The 27,426-nt window shown below is 37.0% G+C and overlaps 1 protein-coding gene across 1 annotated transcript in view; it reads left to right on the top strand.

Annotated features, from left to right (window-relative positions):
- The window catches only part of SEPTIN7 (septin 7), a 60,591-nt gene that overhangs the window by 15,605 nt on the left and 17,560 nt on the right, over positions 1-27,426 (top strand). Inside the window, exons 4-8 of the mRNA XM_068972988.1 lie at positions 11,226-11,326; positions 12,151-12,285; positions 19,017-19,134; positions 25,416-25,508; positions 26,529-26,625. Coding sequence (XP_068829089.1) covers positions 11,226-11,326; positions 12,151-12,285; positions 19,017-19,134; positions 25,416-25,508; positions 26,529-26,625 — 544 coding nt within the window. The remainder of the gene's footprint in view (positions 1-11,225; positions 11,327-12,150; positions 12,286-19,016; positions 19,135-25,415; positions 25,509-26,528; positions 26,626-27,426) is intronic.

Here is a 27,426-nt window from a genome sequence, read left to right as displayed (position 1 = left end):
TTCAGGAATTTTTAAAATATCCTTTATGGAGTTTGAGATTTCAAATTACCTGTTAAAAAATGTGTTCTAAAAACTTGATACTATACTACATTGCTTATTTATTTTGTGATATATTGGATATTTAACCCTAAGCAACAAGATCAACTTTAAATTTTCTTAATTTAAGTATTTAAATCCAGAATTAGTAACTAGTTGTATAGAAATGTTAAGGAAACCCCACAGTGTAGATTCCTAAGTTCAGGAATATTTATTGTAAAATGTCTGTTAAATATTAATAGTCATATATCTACCGGTGGTGTTCTTGGCTGTTAGTGCTGGTGAGGGAATTTTCTGAGTCCTTTTCGTAGTTTTTAGCACTTGGCATAACGCAAGGTTGACAATAATAATAAAACGACACTTAGTGAATCATTAACATCTTCCAGGTACTATTCCAAACACCTTAGATACATATATTTAATTATTGCAGTAACTTTTTCAGGTAAATGGTGTTATCATCCCTATTTTACAGATGTTGGAAGAGATGATGACATACCTGATATCATGTAGTTAGCGTACCAGAACTAGGACACAAATCTGAGCACTATGGTTTAGTCTGCATTGTATAAAACTATGCTATCTCTATAGTTTAGAAACTTAGTAAGTGTTAGCTTAGTAGATTAGCGAGTTCTTAATAAATGGATTAGCTCTACTTTTTAATGATCTTTGGTCCAAAAAATTGTCATTTTTCTTTTATTTATATTGCCTTTTCCTTGAAAAATCTTATGTATGGAGATAGATTTTCCAGTTAGGCAGTTTAGACAAACTGAATTGATCAGTGAGGTTATTTCTTCATAGTTATGTAATATATGAGTTTAGTTTTAAAAAATGGAAATTTAAGTCATAAGGTAAAAAAGGCTGATCTTAAGGCTGATCTATCTGATGCTGCTGCTAAGTCACGTTAGTCATATGATCTGTGCGACCCCATAGATGGCAGCCCACCAGGCTCTCCCGTCCCTGGGATTCTCTAGGCAAGAACACTGGAGTGGGTTGCCATTTCCTTCTCCAGTGCATGAAAGTGAAGTTGCTCAGTCGTATCCGACTCTTCGTGACCCCATGGACTGCAGCCTACCAGGCTCCTCCATCCATGGGATTTTCCAGGCAAGAGTACTGGAGTGGGGTGCCATTGCCTTCTCCTATCTGATGCTAGCTAGTAAGGAATAGTTAGTGTTGTTTTGTTTTTACTTTTAAATGGTATACACATGATGTTCATTATTGCTTATTATATTTGAATTTTCAAGCTGGACTCTGGAGGGTATTGACCGACCATTATGTACTAGGTTTGAAATTCCAGTAAACTTCTTGGTGGATGATGGAAGCCAAATAATCATAAAAGTTTCATACCTTACCATGTTTTATTTTATTTTATTTAAACAAAATAAGCAAGTGGACAGTATTTTTAGCTCTTTTGATTCACCCAGTGCAGTGATTTTTGCTAGTGTCTGAACAGATGAAGTGTATTGGCACTTGCAGTCTAAGGAATTCAACACATGGAAATCTAGTTTAACATACTTTGCAACTAAGTATTTGCTCAAACAAGGAGAGTTTGCTTTACCCCCATCCCTTCTCCCCCTCCCCACCCCGACCCGCACTCCTCAACCTAGTTCTTATACTTCTGGCTTATCCTGCTTTGGCCAAACCAACCACTTTGCTGTCCTTTGAGCAGGCCGATCGCTTCCACTCCAGGGGCCTTCCACTTTGTTTCTCTGCTTGCAGTGGTTTTCCTTGGAATATCCTCATGGCTTGCTTCCTACCTAATTTTCATCAGTTTTCTGCTTAAAAGTTACTTTCTTAATGAAGCCTTTCTTGACCACTCTATAAACTCTGTAAGGGTAGGGACTCCTTTTTATTCACCCTTACAAGCTAAGTTTCTAGCACGGCATCTGTTACATGTTAGCATCCATTATTTGTTGACTGACTGAACAAACAATTTTTTAAAATTTGTTTGAGGATCTTTGAAGTTTTGTTTCTATTTTTTTTTTTGGTCTGTGAAATTTTATAAAACACTATCGTAGATTAAGTGGAATGATTTCAAATTTGAGAATCTTTGAAATTTTAAATTTGATCTTTTTTGAAATTTTGTTGATTATTTTTGTCTTAAGCAGAATTTTTTTGCATTTAATTTTTAAGTTGGTGTGTAGTTTGTACTAAAAGGGCACGAATTTAAGCATAGAACTTGGTGTTACATATGTATTCATATATCTGGGTTTCCCTGGTGGCCAGTGGTAAAGAATCTGCCTGCTGAAGTAGGAGATGTGGGTGTGATCCCTGCAGAAGGAAATGATGACCCACTCCAGCATTCTTACCGGGGAATCCCATGGACAGAGGAGCCTGGCGGGCTACAGTCCATGGAGTCGCAAAAAGTTGGATACAACTTAGTGACTAAACAGCAGCAGCAATTCATATATCCAAGTAACCACTTCGCAGATTAAGATACAGTATTTTTCTAGGAACCTGGAAGGCTTCCTTGTGTCTCCTCTCACTCAATATTATACCTACTCCCACTTAATAAACACCTTTCTGACATCTCCATAGATTAATTTTGTCTGTTCTTGAATTTCATTTAATTATATCTTAAGTCTGGTTTCTTTCACTGAGGATTATGTGTGTGGTATTTATTCATGTTGTATAGCTGTAGTTGTTTTCATTGTTTTATAATATTCTACTATATGACTATATCGCAGCCTGTCCTCTTCATTGTAGATAAGCATATGGGTTTTCAGTTTTTGACTGACATAAATGTTCTTGTATATATCTTTTGGTGGACATTAGTACTCATTTCTGTTGTGTATGTGTGTGTACATGCACCTGTGTGTATACATAAAGACATTTCATTTTTTTCCCTTTGATTTCTTATAAGATTGAACGTCTTTTATACTCCTTAATTGTTCAGATTTCATGAAGTGTTTTGACCATCTCAATATGTCCTATTTTTAACTTCTTGAGATTTGCAGACGTTTCTTACCGAGATAACGGTCCCTTACATTCAGTTATTGCAGGTAGTTTCTCCTAGGCTGGTGTCTGGTAAAAGATGGGAGAAGCTCTCAATTTGTCAGAATTCTATTTATATTGGTCTGTCTCCAGAATAATGCTGTCTTAAATTCACTTTACCTTCTTTTAAGGTAACACTTCAAAGCTGTCCTCTTCTGTTGTAAATGTTCTCCCAGCTCTCCCTTTTTTTGAAAACAAAGGCATAATTAGACTAAGGCTATCTCTAGTAACATTTTTAAGACAAAGGCCTGTGTACCACTATTAAATCTCCTCCTTTTACCAAAAGTAAGACCTTTAACATTTGAGAGCTAGATTGATCCTTATTAAAATCCCAGAGAAGTCCTCTTTCCTGGTGTACCATGGAGGTATTCCTTGATACACTGGAAACAAGATGAAGGTTGTCTGAACTCTTTTCTCCACTTACCTAGGAGAGAACATGGCCTATTCCTAGTCATTCAGTTGTTAGAGAATAGAGTGTAATTTTCTTTTACATTTGAGTGGTTTTTCACCAAGCTCAATAATCTAGCAGATGATCTGCTCTTGGGAGCTCTTAAATTCTCTCAGTGAAGAGTGATCAGAAGTATTACATCTTAGCCCAGACATATTAGACTAGGAAAAATATACAATCCTGAGTTTCAAAAAGCAAATGTCTGCAATTTCCCTGACCTGAAGGCTTTCTGGAACACTTCCAACTGTCAAAGAGAAGAGAAGTAACATCCTGTGATGTGGCCAAATAGGGAGTGAAACTTCTATAAAGACCACAATCTCATAATCTCTTCTAGCATTATTTATTTACAAGAGGCTTGTTTGTATCTTAAAGAAGAAATTCCTTCACATTCACAGTCTTGGGAGAAAGGAGAAACTATCTACTCTGAGCAGGCAAATGATTCGGAGTTTCCAGTGTATCAGTGGTTCTGATCTGAGTGAACTTTTCAGTAATAGATAGAAGTCTTCTGAGATTAATTCCCAACATCCTATCTTTGGCCTTAGAAACCTAAGCTGTGCACTTCCGAATGTAAGCTGACATTCTGGTCCTGTAGTTCTTTATACTAGTCTTTTCAGAGTACACTGTGCTTCACAATCACTTGGAAGCCTTGCTCAGTCTGTCAAGTCCCCCTCCCCATATTTGAGGCAGAGACCAAAGAATTTGGCATTTCTTTTAAGTTTCCAACCTATTCAACTACCAGTCTGGGTACTATACTTTGTGGACCACTCCTTGTGTTTCTGGCCTGCTGTGGACTGATTTCATCCTATCTCTGTGAAAGAAAGTAAGAGAGTGAACTGTTTTTCCTGAGTTCTTCCAGAATATTTCTAATTGAATGAAATGGCACCATGTTACTTTTACTTTCATTCATATATATATTTTCCCAATAGACTGATTAAAGTTATAGAAAAAATTTGAACACTTAAGCGCTATTTCATAGTCTCATCTCAAACATAGATGATTAGATTAACAATTTTCAAGAAAAATATTATTAATACAATGTTATATACATGGTAGCAAGTTCTATGATCTTATATTTGAAATTTTTTATATCATATCTCATTTCAGCAAAAGTTTGCCAGCTATCTCCTAGGGAAAGGTGATAGTTGGCAACCTTCATAGGGAAAGACCATCCTTTATTCTGAGACTAAATCCATTTCAGTTTCTTTTGTGAAATGACAGTGCTAGATTTGTTTTTTCTTTCAGATTTTTTTTTTTTTTTTTGAAAATTTTATTTTTTTTTATTTGGCTTTGCCAGGTCTTAGTTGGAGCATGTGGGATCTAGTTCCTTAGCCAGGGATTGAACCCAGGCCTTTTACATTAGGAGTGTGGAGTCTTAGCCACTGGACCTCCAGGGAAGTCCTTATTATTTTTATTTTTCCCAGATTTTTAGTTGGCTGCCTTATGTTGGTCATCTTTAAAACTTTTTTCTTGGTTTATGAAGTTCAGTAAATTTCTATTTTAGATTAGATGGAAACAAAAGTTTTGGAGGTGAGAAGTGAAAGCAATGAATCCTATCCCTAAGATAACTTCTTATGACTCCTTGAAACATCTTTTATAGAGTCCAGTTAGGAAACTCCGCTGTTAATGTTGGTCCAGTTTTGATAATTTTTTTTGAGGCAGTTTTACACAGAGCAGGTATTTAAATACTTGTCTTTTACCAGGTTTGGGGGCTACAAGGATGATGGACAGAGTTCTCAAGGTTGTCACAGTCACGTGAAGGATATAGCAAAAAGTCATGATATAGTGAGAAAGATGCTGCTCTAGGGTGGTATAGAGGTGACTTTGGCAAGGTATATTTTAGTGAAATCATAGGAATAGAGGGCAGGATGACAGTGAGTTGGGAAGTGACTTTGTGAGTCAGTGAAGATGGAAATAGCTATGAAGGAAGGGATGAGAGGGAATACCTAGAGGTCCAGTGTAGGGGACAGAGACAATGGTTTGGTTTTTATTTCTAAAAAAGACCTGAAAATGTTTATATCCTATGGAGAATCAGTTCCTAAGAGATGAGAGATTGAAGATACAGGGGAACTAGTCTAAATAGTTGTTGAGATGACTTTGAAATGGAAATTGATCAAATCCCCACCATAGATTGAGAAATTAGCCTCAGGGAAAAAAGAAATCTATTCCACTAAACAGGAGAGAACATTCAAAAAAGCTTCAGAAAAATTGGGGATGCTCTTGAGAACCCTCCTACACTGTTGGTGGGAATGTGAATTGGTGCAGCTACTATGGAGAACACTATGGAGCTTCCTTTAAAAACAGGTATCATATCATCCAGCAGTCCTATTCCTTAGCATATATCTGGAGAAAACTCAAATTCAAAAGGACAGATGCACCCCAGTGTTCATGGCAGCACTGTGTACAATTATCAAGACATGAAAGTAACTTAAATGTCCACTGACAGATGGATAAAGAAGGGGTGTGTGTGTGTGTGCGCATAGTAGAATATTACTCAGCCACAAAAAAGAATGAAACCGCCATTTTCAGCAGCAGATATTACACTAAGTGAAGTAAGTCAGGAGAATGACAAATACCATATGATATCACTTAATATGTGAAATCTAAAAACATGATACATGGAGAAGGAAATGGCAACCCACTCCAGTACTCTTGCCTGGAGAATCTCACAGACAGAGGAGCCTGGTAGGCTACAGTCCATGGGATCACAAAGAGTCAGACACGACTGAGCGACTTCACTTCAGGAAACTGGATCCCTCATACTATAACTAAAGATCCTGAGTGCTGCAACTAAGACCTAACATAACCAAATAAATAAAAATTCTTAAAAAGATGTAAAAAAAAAAAAAAAGATACAAATGAATTTTATTTATAAAACAGAAACAGACTCAGAGAAAACAAACTTATGGTTACCAAAGGGGAAAGGAGGAGGGATTAATTAGGAATTTGGGATTAATAGATACATACCATGTTATATGTATGGATGTGAGAGTTGGACTGTGAAGAAAGCTGAGCGCCAAAGAATTGATGCTTTTGAACTGTAGTGTTGGAAAAGACTCTTGAGAGTCCCTTGGATTGCAAGGAGATCCAACCAGTCCATCCTAAAGGAGATCAGCCCTGGGATTTCTTTGGAAGGACTGATGCTGAAGCTGAAACTCCAATACTTTGGCCTCCTCATGCGAAGAGTTGACTTACTGGAAAAGACCCTGATGCTGGGAGGGTTTGGGGGCAGGAGAAGAAGGGGACGACCGAGAATGAGATGGCTGGATAGCATCACCGACTAGATAGACATAAGTTTGAGTGAACTCCGGGAGTTGGTGATGGACAGGGAGGCCTGGCGTGCTGCAGTTCATGGGGTCGCAAAGAGTTGGACACGACTGAGCAACTGAACTTAACTGAACCACATTATATAAAATAGATAAGCAACAAGGACCTACTATATAGCACAGGGAGCTATATTCAATATCTTGTAATAACTTACAGTGGAAAAAGAACTGAAAAAGAATGTATATATCCATTTGAATGTAAATAAAAAGGATTGTATATTTATATACTTTGCCATGCACCTGAAACATTGTAAGTCAACTGTACTTGAGTTTAAAAAAATTTAAAAATAAACAGCAACAACAAATTGGGAATGTTTTTGTCTTCCAGTGAAGATCAAGTACTTTGCTGAGCATGGTGGCAGAGATTGTAAGGTAGAGCTTGTGTGCATGTGTGTGCTCAGACAGTTAAGTCGTGTCCAGCTCTTTGTGACCCTGTGGACTGTAGCCTACCAGGCTTCTCTGTTCACGGGATTCTCCAGGCAGGAAGACTGGAGTGGGTTGCCATTCCCTTCCTCCGGGGGATCTTCCTGACCCAGGGACTAAACCCACAAAAGTCTCCTGCATTGCAGGCAAGTTCTTTATCTGCTGAGCCACCTGGGAAGCCCCAAGATAGAACTTGGGAAGAGTCATACTAGAAGAGACATGAGGTGAAGGAGCAAATAAAAAGACTATCAGATGACCTGGAAATTCCTGTCATAGTTAAAGTTTATGAAATTTATGGAAAAGTATCTTCACCAGAAAGGAAAAGAAAGGCTTTGGGAGGGGTTTGTTAATAGAAAATGAAAGGGACATAGGAATTAAGATTTCAGTGTAAAGAGAGAGGGGAATGAGGTATATAGTGGTTCGGAGAATAGAAGGCAGAATTAGTGCTTGGATCAAGTTTCTTCTCAGTTCGTTCTCAGTCTTGGTGAGAAGGAAGTAGTTTTTAAGCATAACTATTCTGTTGGTCTTTGCCTCTCTAAGTATCTTGTTGAACATAATGAAGTACATATGATGATGCTTGTCTTTTGAGTTATTAAATAATCTAGAATAGATTTTGTGTTTGAGCCAAGTGGAGTATTGCAGACTGTTCAAGTTTCTACTAGCTGAGTCTGCAGAGCTTTGGCTGTAATGCCATCTCCTGAGCAAGTATAGGTGGAGGTATGCTCTTAACAGAAAATTTTAGCCTTCTCCTCAAATGGTAATATAGTTATAATACTTTATCTTAAAAAATGACTCAAACATTAAGTTAGAAAAGTGTAATGTGTTTAATAGTCTTTCAGAAATGGAAGACGTGAAGCTTTATGAACAGTGAAAGTTTGACTTTTTCTCAGGCTGAAAAACTGTAAATATTAGAAAAAGTGTGAGTTTCTGGAATCTAGGAATCCAGAATAGCCCTTCATTATTATACATAAACAATATAATAGGCTTTAATTCTATTTTTCAGAGAAAAGCTCATTTGAAAGTGCCCTTGATTCATTCATTCCTTTTGTATTAAATTATGTGTTTAATCTTTGAGAACTCTGAGTGATGCTGTAAAATATGCTGGTGTGACCTGCTTAAGTAAAGTGCATGGGAAAGTGGCCATTTGGAATAGATTTCTTAAGAAAAGTTTGAAATTCCTGGACTTGAACTAATTTGTTTACCATGGATCCCATGAGGATACTTGCAAAGCCAGATGATAGGATACAGTTGGATCCTGTGAATGGCACTAGTTTACAGTTATGTTTTCTGGATTTCTTCCATATGTTCCCATCTTCTTTGTATTTGGCCATGTATGGATACACAGAATTTCATAGGCCAAAAGAAAAGAAACTTTCATATGAAAAGCAGATCTTCATTTGTATTATCGCTCCAATAAACAAGTTGTTGAACTAATTTTTTTAAAAACAAAGGAGCAAAAATCTTAAAATTTAAGCTGTTGTGGTGTGTGATTAGTATACAGCCCAGTACTGGAGGTAGAAATGTTCTTTGTTTGGTAATAAGAGAACCAGAAATGGTTTGGAGTAAAATCAGGAGATGATTCATGTAGAACAGTTAGATTTTTACATCAGTTCTAATACATGATACTGTGTCATTTAAAATAATTTTTGAGAATTTTTAGGTGAAGGGATGGTTACTTTGGATATTTCTGCTTCAGTGACAGTTACCATAAATGGATAACTTATTTTTATGAGGGAGATGGAGGCAAATGAGATATATATTGAGATCTGTTAGATTTGAATAGATTGTTCTTTTTTTAAAAATTGAAATATAATTGACATATAACCAGATTGTCCTTTTTTAGCTATAGACAACTACTAGATATATAGAATGTGAATTTCTAAGCCACATGAAGTAATATCACTCAATTTTTTTTAGTTTTGGTAATCTACACTGATGAGTCTGATTATTTCCACAGTTATTTTGCCTCGCTTATATTATTAGAGTAACTCAATATCAGACAGACTGTATTATCTTAGCTATGTGGTATGAAACAGTATTCTCCGAAGCTGTGTGCAACCATCGTTGTTACTGAAGGTGACCAGAAAATATTAGAGCCCGTATCTATTGATGTTTAGCTTTTTTTAATTTACAGAGAAATTGACACTTCCTGCTATTTAATGTTCAGATAACCAATTTTATATGTTTGGTAGATAAATAAATGTACTTACATTTGGGATATCTAAAATTTTCACTGACAGTTTACATTAGGGTCAAAGCAGTTTAAAAACCATTGGTCTAAAAGATAAGAACTTTGTCTCTTATTTGTCTAAAAGATTGGAAGCATTTCTGTGAATATGCATGTCCAAATTTCAGTTTCAGCAACTTTCTTTTTTGATAATGCTCTTTTAACAAAATAATTTCTGATTGCTATCAATCTTCACTGTCGAATTCAGTAGTCACTAAGCCACATGTGGATTGGGAGGATCCCCTGGAGATGGAAATGGCAATCCACTCCAATATTCTTGCTTGGAAAATCCCATGGACAGAGGAGCCTGGCAGGCTATATATAGTCCATGGGGTCAGCAAAGAGTCAGACATGACTTAGTGACTAAACAACAACAGCAACAAAGCCAAGTGTAGCGGTTTCAGTTTAAGTTAAATAAAATTGAACATTCAGTTCCTCAGTTGCTCTAGTCAGATTTCAAGAACTTGTTAACCTCATGGACAAGCAGCTGGTATGTATTGGATAGTTTAGATATAGAACCATTTCCATCATCTCAGAAAGTTCTGTTGAGCAGCGCTGCTATACACTTTTAGCTCTGCAGTCTTAGTTTCAACTCTTCAGTCTCTTCATCCATCAGCTAGCATCTGTAAGAAAATGTGAGGGTAATGGAAAGACATTATCCATTTTTTAACGTGTAAAGGTAAACCAAACTTTTCCTACCCAGAAATTAATTGCTTTTCCTTTCCCAACTCTGTTAATCAACATAGATAGTTGAAATTGTTTTTCATGTGATTACATTTCCCTCTCTAAGTCTAGTAGTACTTAATTGGTGCCATCCTATGGCATGTAACATTCAAAGTTTAATTCGTGCCTCTTAAGTTAGCCTATCAGCATACTTGGAACCTCTAGTCTTACTAAACACTATATATAAATTAAATGAAAGCCTATCTTTTTCTGGGAGAATGATTCTGCTTTTCTGTTTGAATGAATGTTTGCTTTAAGTAGGAGCAGCATATGTCCCAAGATGAATGATTTTTACATTCTAAAACAGAATTTGGGGTTACAGAGTATCTTAGATTGTAGGAAGAACTGCTGTTATTAAGTCCAATTCCTTTTCTTAAATAGAACATTTTTACAAACTCTAAAGAGAACTGAAGATTTTACTCAGTTAGTAGGGTTTTACCCTACCAGATGCATTTTTTTTTGATGCCTGGATTTTGCTGATCGCTTTGACCTGAATGGACAGTAACACATTTGAGAAGAAAGTTGGCTCTTAGTCATGACGTAAACACAAGTGTAAATAATTATAGGCATGCTGAGAAAGATTTGGGAATGGAAATAAGTTCACTTGAGTAATTGGTTGGGACCAAAGTAGATGGAGATAATCCAGAAAACATTTACTGCAAATGGTAGATTAAATGTACTTTCTGATAAATTGTATTTGATCTCTGTGAATTACTTGATCATTCAAGCACATTGTTTATTTGTATTATTAGATGTGCATTTATTAAATTTTAAATGGCTTTAATAATTAATAATATTTTATCAGTTCCTGTTTTCCTTCTCTATACCAACTATGAGCCATAAACCCATTATTTATATATATGTACTTTTAAGTAACCTGGACACTCAACATCTACAGTAATTGATTCTAAAGAAAGTGGCTGGGTGGGTAGATTTACTTTACAAAAAGCTTCCTATTTAGTTTTGATTAACACTTGTCTCCCTATATCTTACCTTGTAGGAAACCACAGATATAATGTATGTTATTAATATCTGTACACAATGACTCTTACAGGTGGAACAATCCAAAGTTTTAATCAAAGAAGGTGGTGTTCAGTTGCTGCTCACAATAGTCGATACCCCAGGATTTGGAGATGCAGTGGATAATAGTAATTGGTAAGAAGGGTTTGTCCCTACTGCTTTCCATTGCATTTGGGAATAGGGCTGGTTAGACTTTTTTAACATTTTAAATCTTCTCACCTATGGTTACTAAAATTTAAGTAATATGGCTTGGGTTCATATATCAACTTTGCCACTTGTCATTGTTGCTTAACTTCTTTGAACTGATTTCCTTTTCTATAAAATGATGATAACACTTTTCATAGAATTATTTTGAAGATAGACTCTAAAACAGAGATAAAAGAATTCTCATTATTATAAGAAATTTGAAACTTTTCATTCTCTGCTATTAATTTTATCTGTTTTCTGTCACACCCTAATTTAAATATGATTTTAGACCTTCAGTTTTTCTGTAAGTTGTAAGTGAAGAAAACATCCATGACTTTCTTTTTGGAAATAAGATATTAGGAGCTTATAAAAATATTTTTATTTTTCTTTGAGTTCTGCATTATTTTTAAAGTAAATTTCTTAAACTTTTGAAATACCTAAATAAATTCATCATGAGGCTTCTGTGTTGTTTAATCTTTTCATTTGAAATCTAAAACTCTTTGGATGTAATTTTTCATGTTATAAAGTGTGTTTTTTGTTATTTAATCACTTAGTTATGTCTGACTCTTTAGTTGACCCCATGGACAGTCTGCCAGGCTCCTCTGTCCATAGGATTTCCCAGGCAGGAATACTGGAGTGGGCTGCCATTTTCTACTCCAGAAGGTCTTCCTGACCCAGGGATCTTGGTGGATTCTTCACCACTGAGGCATCTGGGAAGCACCGTTCATAAGTGGAATCTCAACTTAATTATTTTATTTATTTGCATTCTACAGCTGGCAGCCTGTTATTGACTACATTGATAGTAAGTTCGAGGACTACCTAAATGCAGAATCTAGAGTGAACAGACGTCAGATGCCTGATAACAGAGTGCAGTGTTGTTTATACTTCATTGCTCCTTCAGGACATGGGTAAGTACCTGAATACTTCTGATAACCTTTTCGTTGTTTTATTTTTACTTATCTTTGGGTGCATGTGTTAGTAATCCTTATCTCTGTGGAGTACGTTTAACTATACAACTTGTGAAGTTCCAAATTCCATATAAAAATGATTTATAAAAAACGTAAGTCCTAGCCACGCTGAAAATGATTTTACTTCTTAGTTTCTCATGTGTAAGACTGTGCTTCATGGAGAGGAATATTGTTTTCATCATGGTTTCGCGTCTCAATGTGGCTAATTTAGCTTTCTTGTTGACCAGTCTGCCACAGATTGAACAATCAAATAAGGAGAAACAGCCATAACAATTAGCTTAGACATATTCTAAGAAACTCCAAAGATATTATTTATTATACATCTGGTAGAGAATATTGCCAAAAAACTTAAATACCAAGGTTCTAATGTGCTGTTTCTTTCTTAAGTAAATCTATTTCACTAATCTTCTATTTGACCTTAGCTGTCACAGTCAAATTATTTAAGTATCCTATCATCAGTACTAACCTTCTACTTAATAGGAGTTAAAATTAAGATCTGAGTATTTAGACATGTATCTGATCGGATTGTTTGTTTGTATGGCCAGCCTGTACTCCTGTTTTGGTCGTTTGTGTTTCTTTGTCATTTTGAGGAGATATGCGTGTCATCGTCAACTGCAGATGTTTGTACTTATTCTTCTTTAAAGTGAAAGTGAAGTCGCTCAGTCGGGACTGACTGACTGCGACCCCATGAACTGTAGCCTACTAGGCTCCTCCGTCCATGGGATTTTCCAGGCAAGAGTACTGGAATGGGCTGCCATTTCCTTCTCCAGGGGATATTCCTGACCTAGGGATCGAACCCGAGTCTCCCACATTTCAGGCAGACGCTTTACCATCCAAGCCACCAGGGAAGCCCTCTTCTTTAGTCTTTGGTTAAATGACTCAGCATAACTCCGCCCCCTGATGATTGTAATTCCACCATCTCTCCACCAAAAGGGACTGGACAGTTTCATAGCATTAGACTAAATAGCATTGTCATCTAACACCAAAATTACAGTAGTGTAAACCAGTTCCTTCAAGAGAAAGTGAAAGTCGCTCAGTCGTGTCCAACTCTTCCTGACCCTATGGACTATAGAGTCCATGGAATTTTCCAGGCCACAATACTGGAGTGGGTACCTTTTCCCTTCTCCAGGGGATCTTCCCAACCCAGGAATCAAACCCAGGTCTCCTGCATTGTGGGCAGATTCCTTACCAGCTGAGCCATAAGGGAAGCCCAGGAATACTGAAGTGGATAGCTTATTCCTTCTCCAGCAGATCATCCCGACCCAGGATTTGAACCGGATTCTCTTGCATTGCAGGCAGATTCTTTACCAACTGAGCTATCAGGGAAGCCCACTTTAAAAAGCATACCTTTCTCTTTTGTTTTCTGCTTTCTTCTTCATCTTTTGCCTAGATAGGCTAGTGCCCATTATCACCATCTTGGTTGAGCAGAAAGCCTTAATTTTATAGTTTACCATTTTTGCACTGTCTGATTGTAGTGGTGCAGCTGTTTCTTTTTCATTTCTAATATTCTTCTATAGTATTCTCAGAAAATTATATATTTAAAGCCTAAAGCCCAAAATTGACTTAGCGACTTAAAAGGCTAAAAAAAAAAACAAAACCTCAATACCATACTGTATAGTTTTCTTCTGATAACTTGTTAGTTTCTTCTTGAATTTTTATGTGTGTGTGTGTGTATATATATATATATTTATCATTCTAATATAACTTGTTAGGACTTTTTCCTGAAAGCCAGCAAAGTAAAATCTCAACCTATAGTTAAGTCAATAGAAATTTGTCAGTTTATATCCACTTTTTATTATTTCAGATCTTTTGGACTCTTTCCAACACTTAGTAATTCTCATGGAATCACATTTCTCTTATCCCCTGAGGGAAAATATATTCCTTAAAATTGCGTGGGAAATAAAATTTTTTTTAAAGAAAAAATTTTGATATTATGTGTAGTGGCTTGGGACCATTTCTTGTTTGTCACAAGGGATGAGAGTTCCAGATTTTAATTTCTTAGTATAACAATGTGCATTTGAGTAGTTTGTCAGCTTAACTATTTTTAGAAATGGAACAAAGTTTTGCCACTGGTATATGCTGCTGTGGATTAAGTGACATAATATGACATTGAATTTTCTGTAGAGAGTTCCAAATTCCATGCTCACTAAAGAGTGAAATTCCAGGCAGCATAGTAGAGGAATTATGACCTTTCTACCTGGGTAGTGCCTGGATTCCCTTTTTAGAGGTTCTGTTTTTGGAGTAATTGTAGATTGGTCCACCAGTGTATTTTCTGTGTCCCTTACCCCACCAGGTGTCATCACTGAACAAAGGGTTAATTTGTGATTTCAGCTGTTGTTGCTTCATTTCCTTTGTTCAGTGGTTGGTAACTGACTTGGAACTTGAATTTTTAAATAGTGTTTTTACAAACCTTTTGAATTTTGATTGCCACTTTGAAAAAAATGTCAGTTTTATAGAGATTTTGTTTTTCCTTTAGAAATGTATATACGTATGTATGTTTAATAAATATTTTTATGTATTTTTATATATGTTTAATAAATATTTGCCCTCTATTCATTTTACTTATTTTGCTGTAGGCTTTGAGGTATTAAATGGTTTTTTCTCTTTGTGGGTGTTTCATCTCTCAGTTGTGTCCGACTCTGTGACCCCATGAACTATAGCTCCTCTCTCCCTGGGATTTCCCAGGCAAGAATACGGAGTGGATTTCCATTTCCTTCTCCAGGGTATCTTCCTGACCCAGGGATCAAACCTGGGTCTCCTGCATTGCAAGTGGATTGTTCAGTGTCTGAGTCACCAGGGAAGGGTTTATCTTTTAGAAATTCTATAAAGGAGTTTCCTTTGTGTTTAAAAAAAAAAAAAAACTTAAAAATTAGATTTGTTGGAAAAGATGATCTGAAATAAAATTAAATGGATAGAGGAAAAATATCAACCAGTATGTAATCTGTTGTGAAATAAAAGTGTTTTCTGTTGGCATTTTGTAAGCTTTTAAAATTTGTATTCTAGTTTAAAAGGACAGAGGGTTTTATCAGGGCTTTTATAAAGGTTATATCTGAAGTTTAATTTTGTAAAAACTGGTTTAATATTCTTCAGCCCTGTCATTTTATGTTTGAGAAGTTGACTTCCCTGATTTCCTTGTCATGGCTATTTTCAAGTATCTTTCTCTTGGAAAGTTGAAATAATAAACGTTCGGTAAATGTTGTTTTACTTTAAGCATAAAATCTTGTTAACTTGGATGACAATTTAGTATTTTATATTCAGTTCAGTTCAGTCACTCAGTCGTGTCCAACTCTTTTTGACCCCATGAATCGCATCATGCCACGCCTCCCTGTCCATCACCAGCTCCCGGAGTTCACCCAAACTCATGTGCATTGAGTCGGTGATGCCATCCAGCCATCTCATCCTCTGTTGTCCCCTTCTCCCCCTGCTCCCAATCCCTCCCAGCATCAGAGTCTTTTCCAATGAGTCAACTCTTCGCATGAGGTGGCCAAAGTACTGGAGTTTCAGCTTTAGCATCATTCCTTCCAAAGAAATCTCCTTCAGAATGGACTGGTTGGATCTCCTTGCAAGATTCATTAAAATTATAGATTGACTGAATTCTTTTCTGTCACCAATTTAATGAGGTGGTAGTCGTAGTAATTTAACTTTGTCCTCCATATAATCTGGAAGGTAAACTCTAAAAATTTACAGATGTGAGATTTTTTAAAAAATATATAGTGGAATAGTTAAGTTTATTTTATGTGCTCCATATTTCTCTCTTAAAATTTGTTTATTTTTTGGCTCTGCTGGGTCTTCAGTGCTGCGTGTGGGCTTTCTCTAGTTGTGGTGAGCAGTGGCTACTCTAGTTGAGGTGCTTGGCCTTCTTATTGCAGTGCCTACTCCTGCAGAGCATGGGCTCTAGGGTGTGCAGGCTTCAGTAGTTGCTGTACATGGGCTAAGTAGTTGTGGCGCAGGGGCTTAGTTCTACAGCATGTGGAGTCTTCCCAAACTAAGGATCAAACATGTGTCCCCTGCATTGGCAGGCAGATTCTTAACCACTGAAACACCAGGGCAGTCCCAAATCCGAGATTGATTGAGCCATGACTTTTATATTTAGTGTTGTTATGTAATGATTGATGAAAAACAGGCAAAAACTTAAATATTTTCTCAAAATCAAAAGGTTTTTCAGTTACCATTAGTGAGATAAGGATGCTCATTATAGATAAATATGGTGTTATTCCAGCCACACACTCTTTCTGTAGTGTTCTCTGAATGCTAATATCAAAATTCAAAGGATTTAAGGTGAGAATTAGAATTGAAGCTGTCTCATTTCTCCATATCTGCCTTCCTGCCTTCTTACCCTGTCTTTCTGCCAGTCACCATGTCACTACCACAAAGAAGTATAGTAGTATTCATCAGTAAAAAAGGAGTATCTCATTAGTCTCTGCTGCTGCTGCTAAGTCGCTTCAGTCGTGTCCGACTCTGTGCAAACCCATAGACGGCAGCCCACCAGGCTCTCCTGTCCCTGGGATTCTCCAGGCAAGAACACTGGAGTGGGTTGCCATTTCCTTCTCCAATGTATGAAAGTGAAGAGTGAAAGTGAAGTTGCTCAGTCATGTCCAACTCCTAGCGACCCCATGGACTGCACCCTACCAGGCTCCTCTGTCCATGGGACCCCCCAGGCAAGAGAGTACTGGAGTGGGTTGCCATTGCCTTCTCCCATTAGTATCTGGACAATTCCCCAATACACCCAACAGTATATATATTAAACTATAGTATGCTAAGAGAACTCAAACAAGGGCTTTCTGTTTATTTTAAAATATTAGTCTGTAAAATTTATAATAAAATTAGATCTTTATTCATTTTCCTCATGTTTTATCAAAGTGAACGAATACTGTATTTCTATGCAAAATACTGCTGTTACCTTCATTTATTTTGTTAAAGATTAATTTTTAGTCTAGTGTATTCTGCATGTGAGGAATAGCTGATTTTCATTTATAGTTATTCAAAGATGTAAGGAAAAGTACAGCAGCTTAGTTTTTTAGTCAGCACATATTTGAACACCTTCTCAAGTGTTGGAACTGTACTAGATATTACAGAAGAGATGAATGAGACAAAGGCCTTTGCTGTTAAGGATCTTCTAGTGAGAAGATGGGAAGAACAAATACACAAGTAGGTGGTTACTATATGACAGATTCAGTGTTGTGATCCTTTAGGCTTCTAGTTTTAGGTTGGAGAAGAATTCTCAGAGGAAATGAGAATAGTAAGCTGGGTCCTAAAGGACAAATAGGAATTAGGCAAGCCAGCTAGAATGGGGATGGGAATGGAGTTGTTCCAGGCCAAGGCAATATGACCAAAGTATGGTGATTTCAAGATACTGTGAGAAGTTCAAAAAGGCTGGCATATCGGAAGTCGGAAGTAGCAAAAAATGCTAAGGGATGGTGAGAAATGAGGTCAGCTGAAGAGGTTATGTTTTCACAGGCTTCTTAGGCCACACTCACTCAAGGAATCTGGCTTAGTAAGGTTTTCAGTCTGGGAATGACTTGATCAGAATTGGATTTTAGAAACATCATACTGACTGCAGTGTGCATGGTTTTGAGGGAAACCAGACAGATTCTTGTCATTATCGAAGTTTGGTGGCCTGAACCAAAGTAATGGAAAGGAGATAAATATATAAATATTTTTATTTGTTCAGCAGGTTCTGGTGAATCTTTGGAATGGATAAATAGAGGAAGTTTATCCAATCTGAGTCCTGGGTTTCAGCTTTGAGTAACTGGGTGGATTGAAGTGTTACTTACTGAAATAGAAAGCATAGAAGGGGAGCGGGTATTTGGGGGTTCAGATGAACTTTTGATTTTGAGGTGCCAGAATGGATTGTCTGAGTAGTATTTCCATCAGGTGAACACAAGCCTGGAACGTAACAATGAGATCTGGGCTAGGTATAAAGACTTGGGAGTTATTAAGCCATAAAAGATATTAGAAGTTGTTGTAGTTAATGCTAAGCTCATAGAATGTAGAGAAGAAAAGACCTAATAGAGAATTCTGAGGCATGTACCTTTTAAGGGACTAGCTTACAAAGAGGTTCCTGGAAATTAAGTGAACAGCTTGTGAGAGAGTAATGTCAGTGCTGCATAATGGGCAAATTAAAAATACCATTAAACACAGTGTTTGAGTTGGCTGCTGCTGACTAATTATATTAGCAGCCTGAAAGTATTTGGTGACCTTAAAAGTATAGTGGCCAAGTGGAGGCAATAGTTAGAGTGTAATGAATAAAAGGAATGATGAAGAAGATGTTCTTCTGAGCCCCTTCTCTGAGAAATATACTGGGTAACAAGAAGTAAAAGAGGACTATAATTTTTCATTTACAAACAAGACAGATTTCCCAATTTGAGTGATAAGTAGAGTCTCTTGTAAGAAAGCTTATTAGGAGCCTTTCTGGATTTTCCGATTCTACTTTCGGGCCCACATGCTGTGACCAGGGTGTTAAAATGCAGGAGTCAAAGCTTTCTTAGGCATTCCAGTGCTTCTTCAAATCCTGTTCTTCCTCACTGTTGCTGGCCCAATATACATGTTTAGAGAGTGTTTCTCATGAGGAAATGAAGTAGTTCCAATGTATGTAATTTTAGCATTGGAATGTAAAAAGTCTGTTCTCCCAAATTGGTCAATCCAGTCATATTAAATATTGTGTATTTCAGACTTAAACCATTGGATATTGAGTTTATGAAGCGTTTGCATGAAAAAGTGAATATCATTCCACTTATTGCCAAAGCAGACACACTCACACCAGAAGAATGCCAACAGTTTAAGAAACAGGTAAGTAAAATGACTTTGGGAATTCTTAGGATTCTAATATTATTCATGTAATTTGTAGTTTTTCATAATTTCATTATAATGTGTTCCTCCTGCTACTTTATTGTGTATGTGTGGTTGTTTACACTATATTAAAAATAACTGTTGAAAATAGTCTCCTGCTTTAGTTTTCTTCTCAGTTCAGTTCAGTCGCTCAGTCGTGTCCGACACTTTGTGACCCCATGAATCGCAGCACGCCAGGCCTCCCTGTCCATCACCAGCTCCCGGAGTTCACTCAGACTCAGGTCCATCAAGTCAGTGATGCCGTCCAGCCACCTCATCCTCTGATGTCCTCTTCTCCTCCTGCCCCAGTCCCTCCCAGCATCAGAGTCTTTTCCAATGAGTCAACTCTTTGCATGAGGTGGCCAAAGTACTGGAGTTTCAGCTTTAGCATCGTTCCTTCCAAAGAAATCCCAGGGCTGATCTCCTTCAGAATGGACTGGTTGGATCTCCATGCAGTCCAAGAGACTCTCAAGAGTCTTCTCCAACACCACAGTTCAAAAGCATCAAAAGCGCTCAGCCTTCTTCACAGTCCAACTCTCACATCCATACATGACTACTGGAAAAACCATAGCCTTGACTAGATGGACCTTTGTTGGCAAAGTAATGTCTCTGCTTTTGAATATGCTATCTAGGTTGGTCATAACTTTTCTTCCAAGGAGTAAGCGTCTTTTATTTTTATGGCTGCAGTCACCATCTGCAGTGATTTTGGAGCCCCCCAAAAATAAAGTCTAACACTGTTTCCACTGTTTCCCCATCTATTTGCCATGAAGTGATGGGACCAGATGCCATGATCTTCATTTTCTGAATGTTGAGCTTGAAGCCAACTTTTTCACTCTCCTCTTTCCCTTTCATCAAGAGGCTTTTTAGTTCCTCTTCCCTTTCTGCCATAAGGGTGGTGTCATCTGCGTATCTGAGGTTACTGATATTCTCCCGGCAATCTTGATTCCAGCTTGTGCTTCTTCCAGCCCAGCGTTTCTCATGATGTACTCTGCATAGAAGTTAAATAAGCAGGGTGACAATATACAGCCTTGACGCACTCCTTTTCCTATTTGGAACCAGTCTGTTGTTCCATGTCCAGTTCTAACTGTTGCTTCCTGACCTGCATACAGATTTCTCAAGAGGCAGGTCAGGTGGTCTGGTATTCCCATCTCTTTCAGAATTTTCCAAGTTTATTGTGATCCACACAGTCAAAGGCTTTGGCATAGTCAATAAAGCAGAAATAGATGTTTTTCTGGAACTCTCTTGCTTTTTCCATGATCCAGCAGATGTTGGCAATTTGATCTCTGGTTCCTCTGCCTTTTCTAAAACCAGCTTGAACATCAGGGAGTTCACAGTTCACGTATTGCTGAAGCCTAGCTTGGAGAATTTTGAGCATTACTTTACTAGCATGTGAGATGAGTGCAATTGTGCGGTAGTTTGAGCATTCTTTGGCATTGCCTTTCTCTGGGATTGGAATGAAAACTGACCTTTTCCAGTCCTGTGGCCACTGCTGAGTTTTCCAAATTTGCTGACATATTGAGTGCAGCACTTTCACAGCATCATCTTTCAGGATTTGAAACAGCTCAACTGGAATTCCATCACCTCCACTAGACTTTGTTCGTAGTGATGCTTTCTAAGGCCCACTTGACTTCACATTCCAGGATGTCTGGCTGTAGATGAGTGATCACACCACCGTGATTATCTGGGTTGTGAAGATCGTTTTTGTACAGTTCTTCTGTGTATTCTTGCCACCTCTTCTTAATATCTTCTGCTTCTGTTAGGTCTATACTATTTCTGTCCTTTATCGAGCCCATCTTTGCATGAAATGTTCCCTTGCTATCTCTAATTTTCTTGAAGAGATCTCCAGTCTTTCCCATTCTGTTGTTTTCCTCTATTTCTTTGCACTGATTGCTGAAGAAAGCTTTCTTATCTCTTCTTGCTATTCTTTGGAACTCTGCATTCAGATGCTTATATCTTTTCTTTTCTCCTTTGCTTTTCGCCTCTCTTCTTTTCACAACTATTTGTAAGGCCTCCCCAGACAGCCATTTTGCTTTTTTGCATTTCTTTTCCATGGGGATGGTCTTGATCCCTGTCTCCTGTACAGTGTCACAAACTTCTGTCCATAGTTCATCAGGCATTCTATCTATCAGATCTAGACCCTTAAATCTATTTCTCACTTCCACTGTATAATCATAAGGGATTTGATTTAGGTCATACCTGAATGATCTAGTGGTTTTCCCTACTTTTTTCAATTTAAGTCTGAATTTGGCAATAAGGAGTTCATGATCTGAGCCATAGTCAGCTCCTGGTCTTGTTTTTGTTGACTGTGTAGAGCTTCTCCACCTTTGGCTGCAAAGAATATAATCAATCTGATTTCGGTTTTGACCATCTGGTGATGTCCATGTGTAGAGTCTTCTCTTGTGTTGTTGGAAGAGGGTGTTTGCTATGACCAGTGCATTTTCTTGGCAAAACTCTATTAGTCTTTGCCCTGCTTCATTCCACATTCCAAGGCCAAATTTGCCTGTTACTCCAGGTGTTTCTTGACTTCCTACTTTTGCATTCCAGTCCTTTATAATGAAAAAGACATCTTTTTTGGGTGTTAGTTCTAAAAGGTCTTGTAGGTCTTCATAGAACCATGCAATTTCAGCTTGTTCAGCATAACTGGCTGGGGCATAGACTTGGATTACTGTGATATTGAATGGTTTGCTTTGGAAACGAACAGAGATCATTCTGTCATTTTTGAGATTGCATCCAAGTACTGCATTTCGGACTCTTCTGTTGACCATGATGGCTACTCCATTTCTTCTAAGGGATTCCTACCCACAGTAGTAGATATAATGATCATCTGAGTTAAATTCACCCATTCCAGTCCATTTTAGTTCACTGATTCCTAGAATGTCAACGTTCACTCTTGCCATCTCTTGTTTGACCACTTCCAATTTGCCTTGATTCATGGACCTGACATTCCAGGGTCCTATGCAGTATTGCTCTACAGCATTGCACCTTGTTCTATCATCAGTCACATCCACAGTTGGTTATTGTTTTTCCTTTGGCTCCATCCCTTCATTCTTTCTGGAGTTATTTCTCCACTGATCTCCAGTAGCGTGTTGGGCACCTACTGACCTGGGGAGTTCCTCTTTCAGTATCCTATCATTTTGCCTTTTCATACTGTTCATGGGGTTCTCAAGGCAAGAATCCTGAAGTGGTTTGCCATTCCCTTCTCCAGTGGACCACATTCTGTCAGACCTCTCCACCATGACCCGTCTTGGGTTGCCCCCCGGGCATGGCTTGGTTTCATTGAGTTAGACAAGGCTGTGGTCCTAGTGTGATTAGATTGACTAGTTTTCTGTGAGTATGGTTTCAGTGTGTCTGCCCTCTGATGCCTTCTTGCAACACCTACCATCTTACTTGGGTTTCTCTTACCTTACTATTTCTCCTAGGAGCCCATAAGTATTATCATAGTGCCCTTCAGTCCAACTGTTTGTGATCCCGTGGACTGTAGCCCACCAGGCTCCTCGGTCCGTGAAATTTTCCAGGCAAGAATACTGGAGTGGGTTGCCATTTCCTGCTTCAGGCGATCTTCTGACCCAGGGATCGAATCTCTGTCTCTTTTACCTCCTCTGTTGACAGGTGGATTCTCTGCCACTGAACCATCTGGGAAACCATAATGCCCCGTATCCTTCGTCAATTTAAATAAGGCTATTTTAGATGTTTCTGTTTAGATTCCACCACCACCCGTCCCCACAGGCAGTCTCCCACATTGCAGGCGGATTCTTTCCCAGCTGAGCCACAAGGGAAGCCCCATTTTAGATTGTCTGTATAGCTTGTGCCACTGCCCCTCCCCATACCCTTTATAAAATTACTTTCCTAGACTGAATTCCTGGGGAGAGGATTACTTTTTAAAGGGTATAATTATTGTATTACCCCCTCTCCATTTTGTCATGGTGCTTTCTCAATAAAACAGTCAAAATTCCTTTTATGACAGGTATGTTTGATCCAATGCCTTGCTAACGTTGTCATAATTTTTTTTTATACTTTTTTGGATTAAGGTGATGTCTAATAATTTCTTTAACTTTCAATTTTCCAGAAAAGCTGAACATTTTAAAGCAAGGGTTTAGTTTTCCCTCAGTGTTGTGTGTTTGTTCTATTATATATTGTATTTTATGAAATGTAGGATCAGTTTCTGGAACTACTTTCCTATTCTAGTAGCCTATTTTTAAATTTTAGGGCAGTGTTATGTCTTTTTAGAGCTTCCCTGGTGGCTCAGATAGTAAAGAATCTGCCTGCAGTGCAGGAGACGTGGGTTTGATCCCTGGGTCACGAAGATCCCCTCGAGAAGGGAATGACTATCCACTCCAGTATTCTTGAGAATTCCATGGACAGAGGAGCCTGGCAGGCTACAGTCCATGGGGTTGCAAGGAGTTGGACACAACTGAGCATCTAGCACTGTATGTCTTTTAAATTGAGGCTAAGTTGTATAATATTTTAAAGTAGATTTTAGAGTTTATTATCTCTCACTGTCCTTCTAGTCGTTTGTAACAAAGTACTTTGGTTCTTCATCTTTTTCAGTATGACTTTTAGAATAACTTGAAAACTATTAGAAAAACAAAAACCTGTGGAAATTTGCTTTGAAATTGTGTTAAATCTGTAGAAATTTTTAGAATGTTTTACTACATAATTTTTACTGTATCTGATATTTCTACCAGGAAATTTTTTATTTTACATTTATTAGCTCCATTTTTATTTTGTAATTTGCTGTTCCTAAGTTCAGATACTAGTCATATAGTATTAGTAATATATCTATTTTATCTTAATTTGGAATTGTACTAAAAATGAAGAAATAAAAAAGATGAATAAGCAGTGATCTCTACTAAATTGGTCACTTGCAGTGGTTGTCAGTTTACTTTTTCTTTATTTATTCTTTAAAAAAAAGCAGGGGGCCAGGGGCAGGTAGTGTTTAACCAGAGATGTTTATCAGAATCATGTAGAGAACTTTTTCAAAATGAATTATTGGACCATAGCTCTACTAGTTGGTTTTGTAGGTTAAGATACAGCTTTGTATTTGTTATTGTGAAGATGCTTACTCAGGCTATTTTAATATACAACCTCTGACTAAAAGCCATTGCTCTTAGAGCTAGCTACTAGTCTTTCTTTTTTCTTCTAGTCATGTATCAGGTTGGCCAAAAAGTATGTTCAGAAAGCTTACAAAAAAACCTGAATAAACTTTTTGGCCAACATTGGGTTGACGCATGATCTGACACCTCATCATTTATTCTTGGGTTTTTTTTTTTTTCTAAATAGATGCATAACCGAGTTATAAAAGATATGTGGTCTTGTTTATTTCCATGGTGGTTCTGTCTGCTTTGGTAGCCGTGTGGCACATTTTATTTCAGGTCCCTTTACTGCTGCTGGGGACCCTGGTAGTGAGTGTAGCATTAAGCTACCAGTACAGGCAGGGAGCTAGGTTTAGGTTTATTAGCCATCAGTTTGTTTGTTATAAGTTTGAATAGGGTAGGTATTCAACACTATTTGGATGTCTGTATTCTTATTTGAATTTAGAGTGATTTTGGACAAAATAAATTAATTTGAGGTCATTTCTGATGTTACTAGTAAGTTGTCTTTCTTTTTTTCTGTATTCTCATTGATTATTATTATAAACTCATTAGCTTCTTAATTTCTAGGGCATGTTTTCTCCCTGTGTGCTTGCCTGATCTTTTATCTGTTGCTCCTTGATGTATGTGTATGCACATGTACATGCAAGGATACTTCCTGATAAGTACACATTTTTTTTTCCCAGAGCCAGTGCTATACTTAATTTTATTTACCTTTGCTCAGTTCTACTAAAAACTTTAGGTGAGTTTAAGCTCTGTTGATTCAGCTGAATAAAATAGTTGGTAAGAATTTGTCTAAAGGTATCTCAGTCATTATAAATAAATAACCCAAAACCACTAGAATAGAAATCAACTAGTGAAGCCATTTCTGGACTCTTACTTCATTTTTAGAACTCTTTGGGTATTATAACCTTATAAGGTTAACATTTCTGAAGCAATTGGATTTAGAGAATGGTACTTATATATAAACTTTATTGAAAAAAAAAAACACCAGCATACTATTTTGGTTTTAAATTATATTTTGCATTGTTGAAAAACAGTAAAGGAACTGGAGCTAAAGACTCAGGAAATTTAAGAAGAGTATAATAAAAATAAAGCTAATGTCTAAAATTATATGTGGTGCTCTTTTACTAACTTCCTCTTTCATCTTAGATAATGAAAGAAATCCAAGAACATAAAATTAAAATATATGAATTCCCAGAGACAGATGATGAAGAAGAAAATAAGCTTGTTAAAAAGATAAAGGTAGGTTCATTCCCATACATATACTAACATGTTTTAGGGCCTTAGCAGTACTATAATAGCTGCTGTAAAGACTAGAAATAGCAGTGTTTATAGGGACTTCCTGATGGTCCAGCAGTTAAGACTGTACTTCCACTGCAGGGGGCCCAAGTTCAATCCTTGGTCAGGGAACTAAGAATCCCACTTTCCATGTGGCATATACATATATAAATGTTTTTAAACAATTGACTTGACAAAATAAATGAGATTATTGATTGTTTAGTTCACCTTTATGATTAACTTTGTTGTTTGACTGTTAGTATAATAAAGCATTATATGGAATAGAAAGATAAGTAACAGTTCTTGTTTTCAGATGGTTTTCAATTAACTGATTTCATATTTTATAATTTTCCCCCTTAGAAACAAACAGGTAATGGGAATGAAAGGGGAAGCATAATGAGAAGACAAAGGATTTGCTCTTAAGCACTATTATGCTTATTCTTCAAGAGCCAAACATATGTTTTATTTTGTTCTTTTATAAAAATCAATCAAAAATCTATTCGGACATAATTTTCTGTATTTTTAACTTATAGTGGTTTCCTAAGTACCCTGGATTTAAAAACGATATATTAATAACATTGTCTGCTTCTAGAGCTATTAAGGTTGATTTATTATCAAGTAGGCAAACTAGCCACAAGTCTCATTTTTTTCCTTGTAGCTGCCAATGTATTTTTTAGCCTTTTAAATTTTTCCAGTATGGAACACTTCTTTTTGGAATGATGCTTTGACAAATAATCTGATCAGTATATGCCTTAGTATTCTTAAATTTTAGTGAACGTATAATTTTGTTTATTGTTTACATTGGTAATAATGCCATACAATGGCAATTTACTAAATATTAATTGAATGACCTATGAAAGTGAATGCAAAAACTATTGGGGTAATAATGTTTTTTGCTTACCTGTTGAGTAAGGTTAACTTCTTTATTCTTGAATTTGTGAGGACTACAGAGATGTATTTGAACAAGAATACTTTGTTTTATAGGACCGTTTACCTCTTGCTGTGGTAGGTAGTAATACTATCATTGAAGTTAATGGAAAAAGGGTCAGAGGAAGGCAGTATCCTTGGGGTGTTGCAGAAGGTAAGGTTTTCTTCAGTGAATGGCTTTCTATAAGATCTCACAAATGTTATAAAAAATTTGTATTTAGTAAGTAGTATAATATGCATGCTGCATTGATATAGTCTAGATTTTCAAAGATCTGAATTCAGTTTCATTGAGTCTCATCTTATCTCATTAAATACATTCACATTTCTCAGACCTTATGTCCTGCTGTGTCAGGCAAGTATGTGTTAAATCTTAACATTATAGTACTTTAGAAGCCACTTGTCAGTATTCATCCTCCCACCTCTGCCCCACCATTAAGCCTATTCCTGTTTTCTTGTTTGAAAACACACTTACAATGCAGGGGTTCTTTACCTGGGGCCCACAGATTGCTCCCAAGGGATCTAATAAACCTTCTGAAATTGAAAACAATTTTGGAGAAAAGGCCTGTCATTTCTATCTGAGTCTCAGTTGGGTCTGGGACCCTAAAGAATGAGAACTGTCAGAAGCCCAATTAAAAGATTTGCATTTTGCTTTCTTCAGGGCAGAAGTCAACTTCTTGGCATCATATCTTTAGAGCAAAAAATTTTGTTATTAAGAGATCCTCTATACTAATTTTTTAAAGGAGTTTTAAACAGCAATATAATCTTAGTTATAGAGTCAATTCTTTGAAGCCTTCTTGGCATTAGATACATTTCCTGAAATTTGTGTTCATTATACTGGTTTATACTAATACTTAATCTTCAGTGTTATAGTAACTTGGAATGAAGATTGAGTCATGATTATAATTTGTTGATACTACTTTGAAAATATACATAATTTTTAGGATATTTTCCAAGT

This window comes from Capricornis sumatraensis, chromosome 5 (genome assembly GCF_032405125.1).
Source record: "Capricornis sumatraensis isolate serow.1 chromosome 5, serow.2, whole genome shotgun sequence".
In the NCBI taxonomy this organism is placed as follows: Eukaryota; Metazoa; Chordata; class Mammalia; order Artiodactyla; family Bovidae; genus Capricornis; species Capricornis sumatraensis.
Note: the sequence above shows the minus strand (reverse complement) of the source record. Positions and strands in the feature narration are given on the sequence as shown.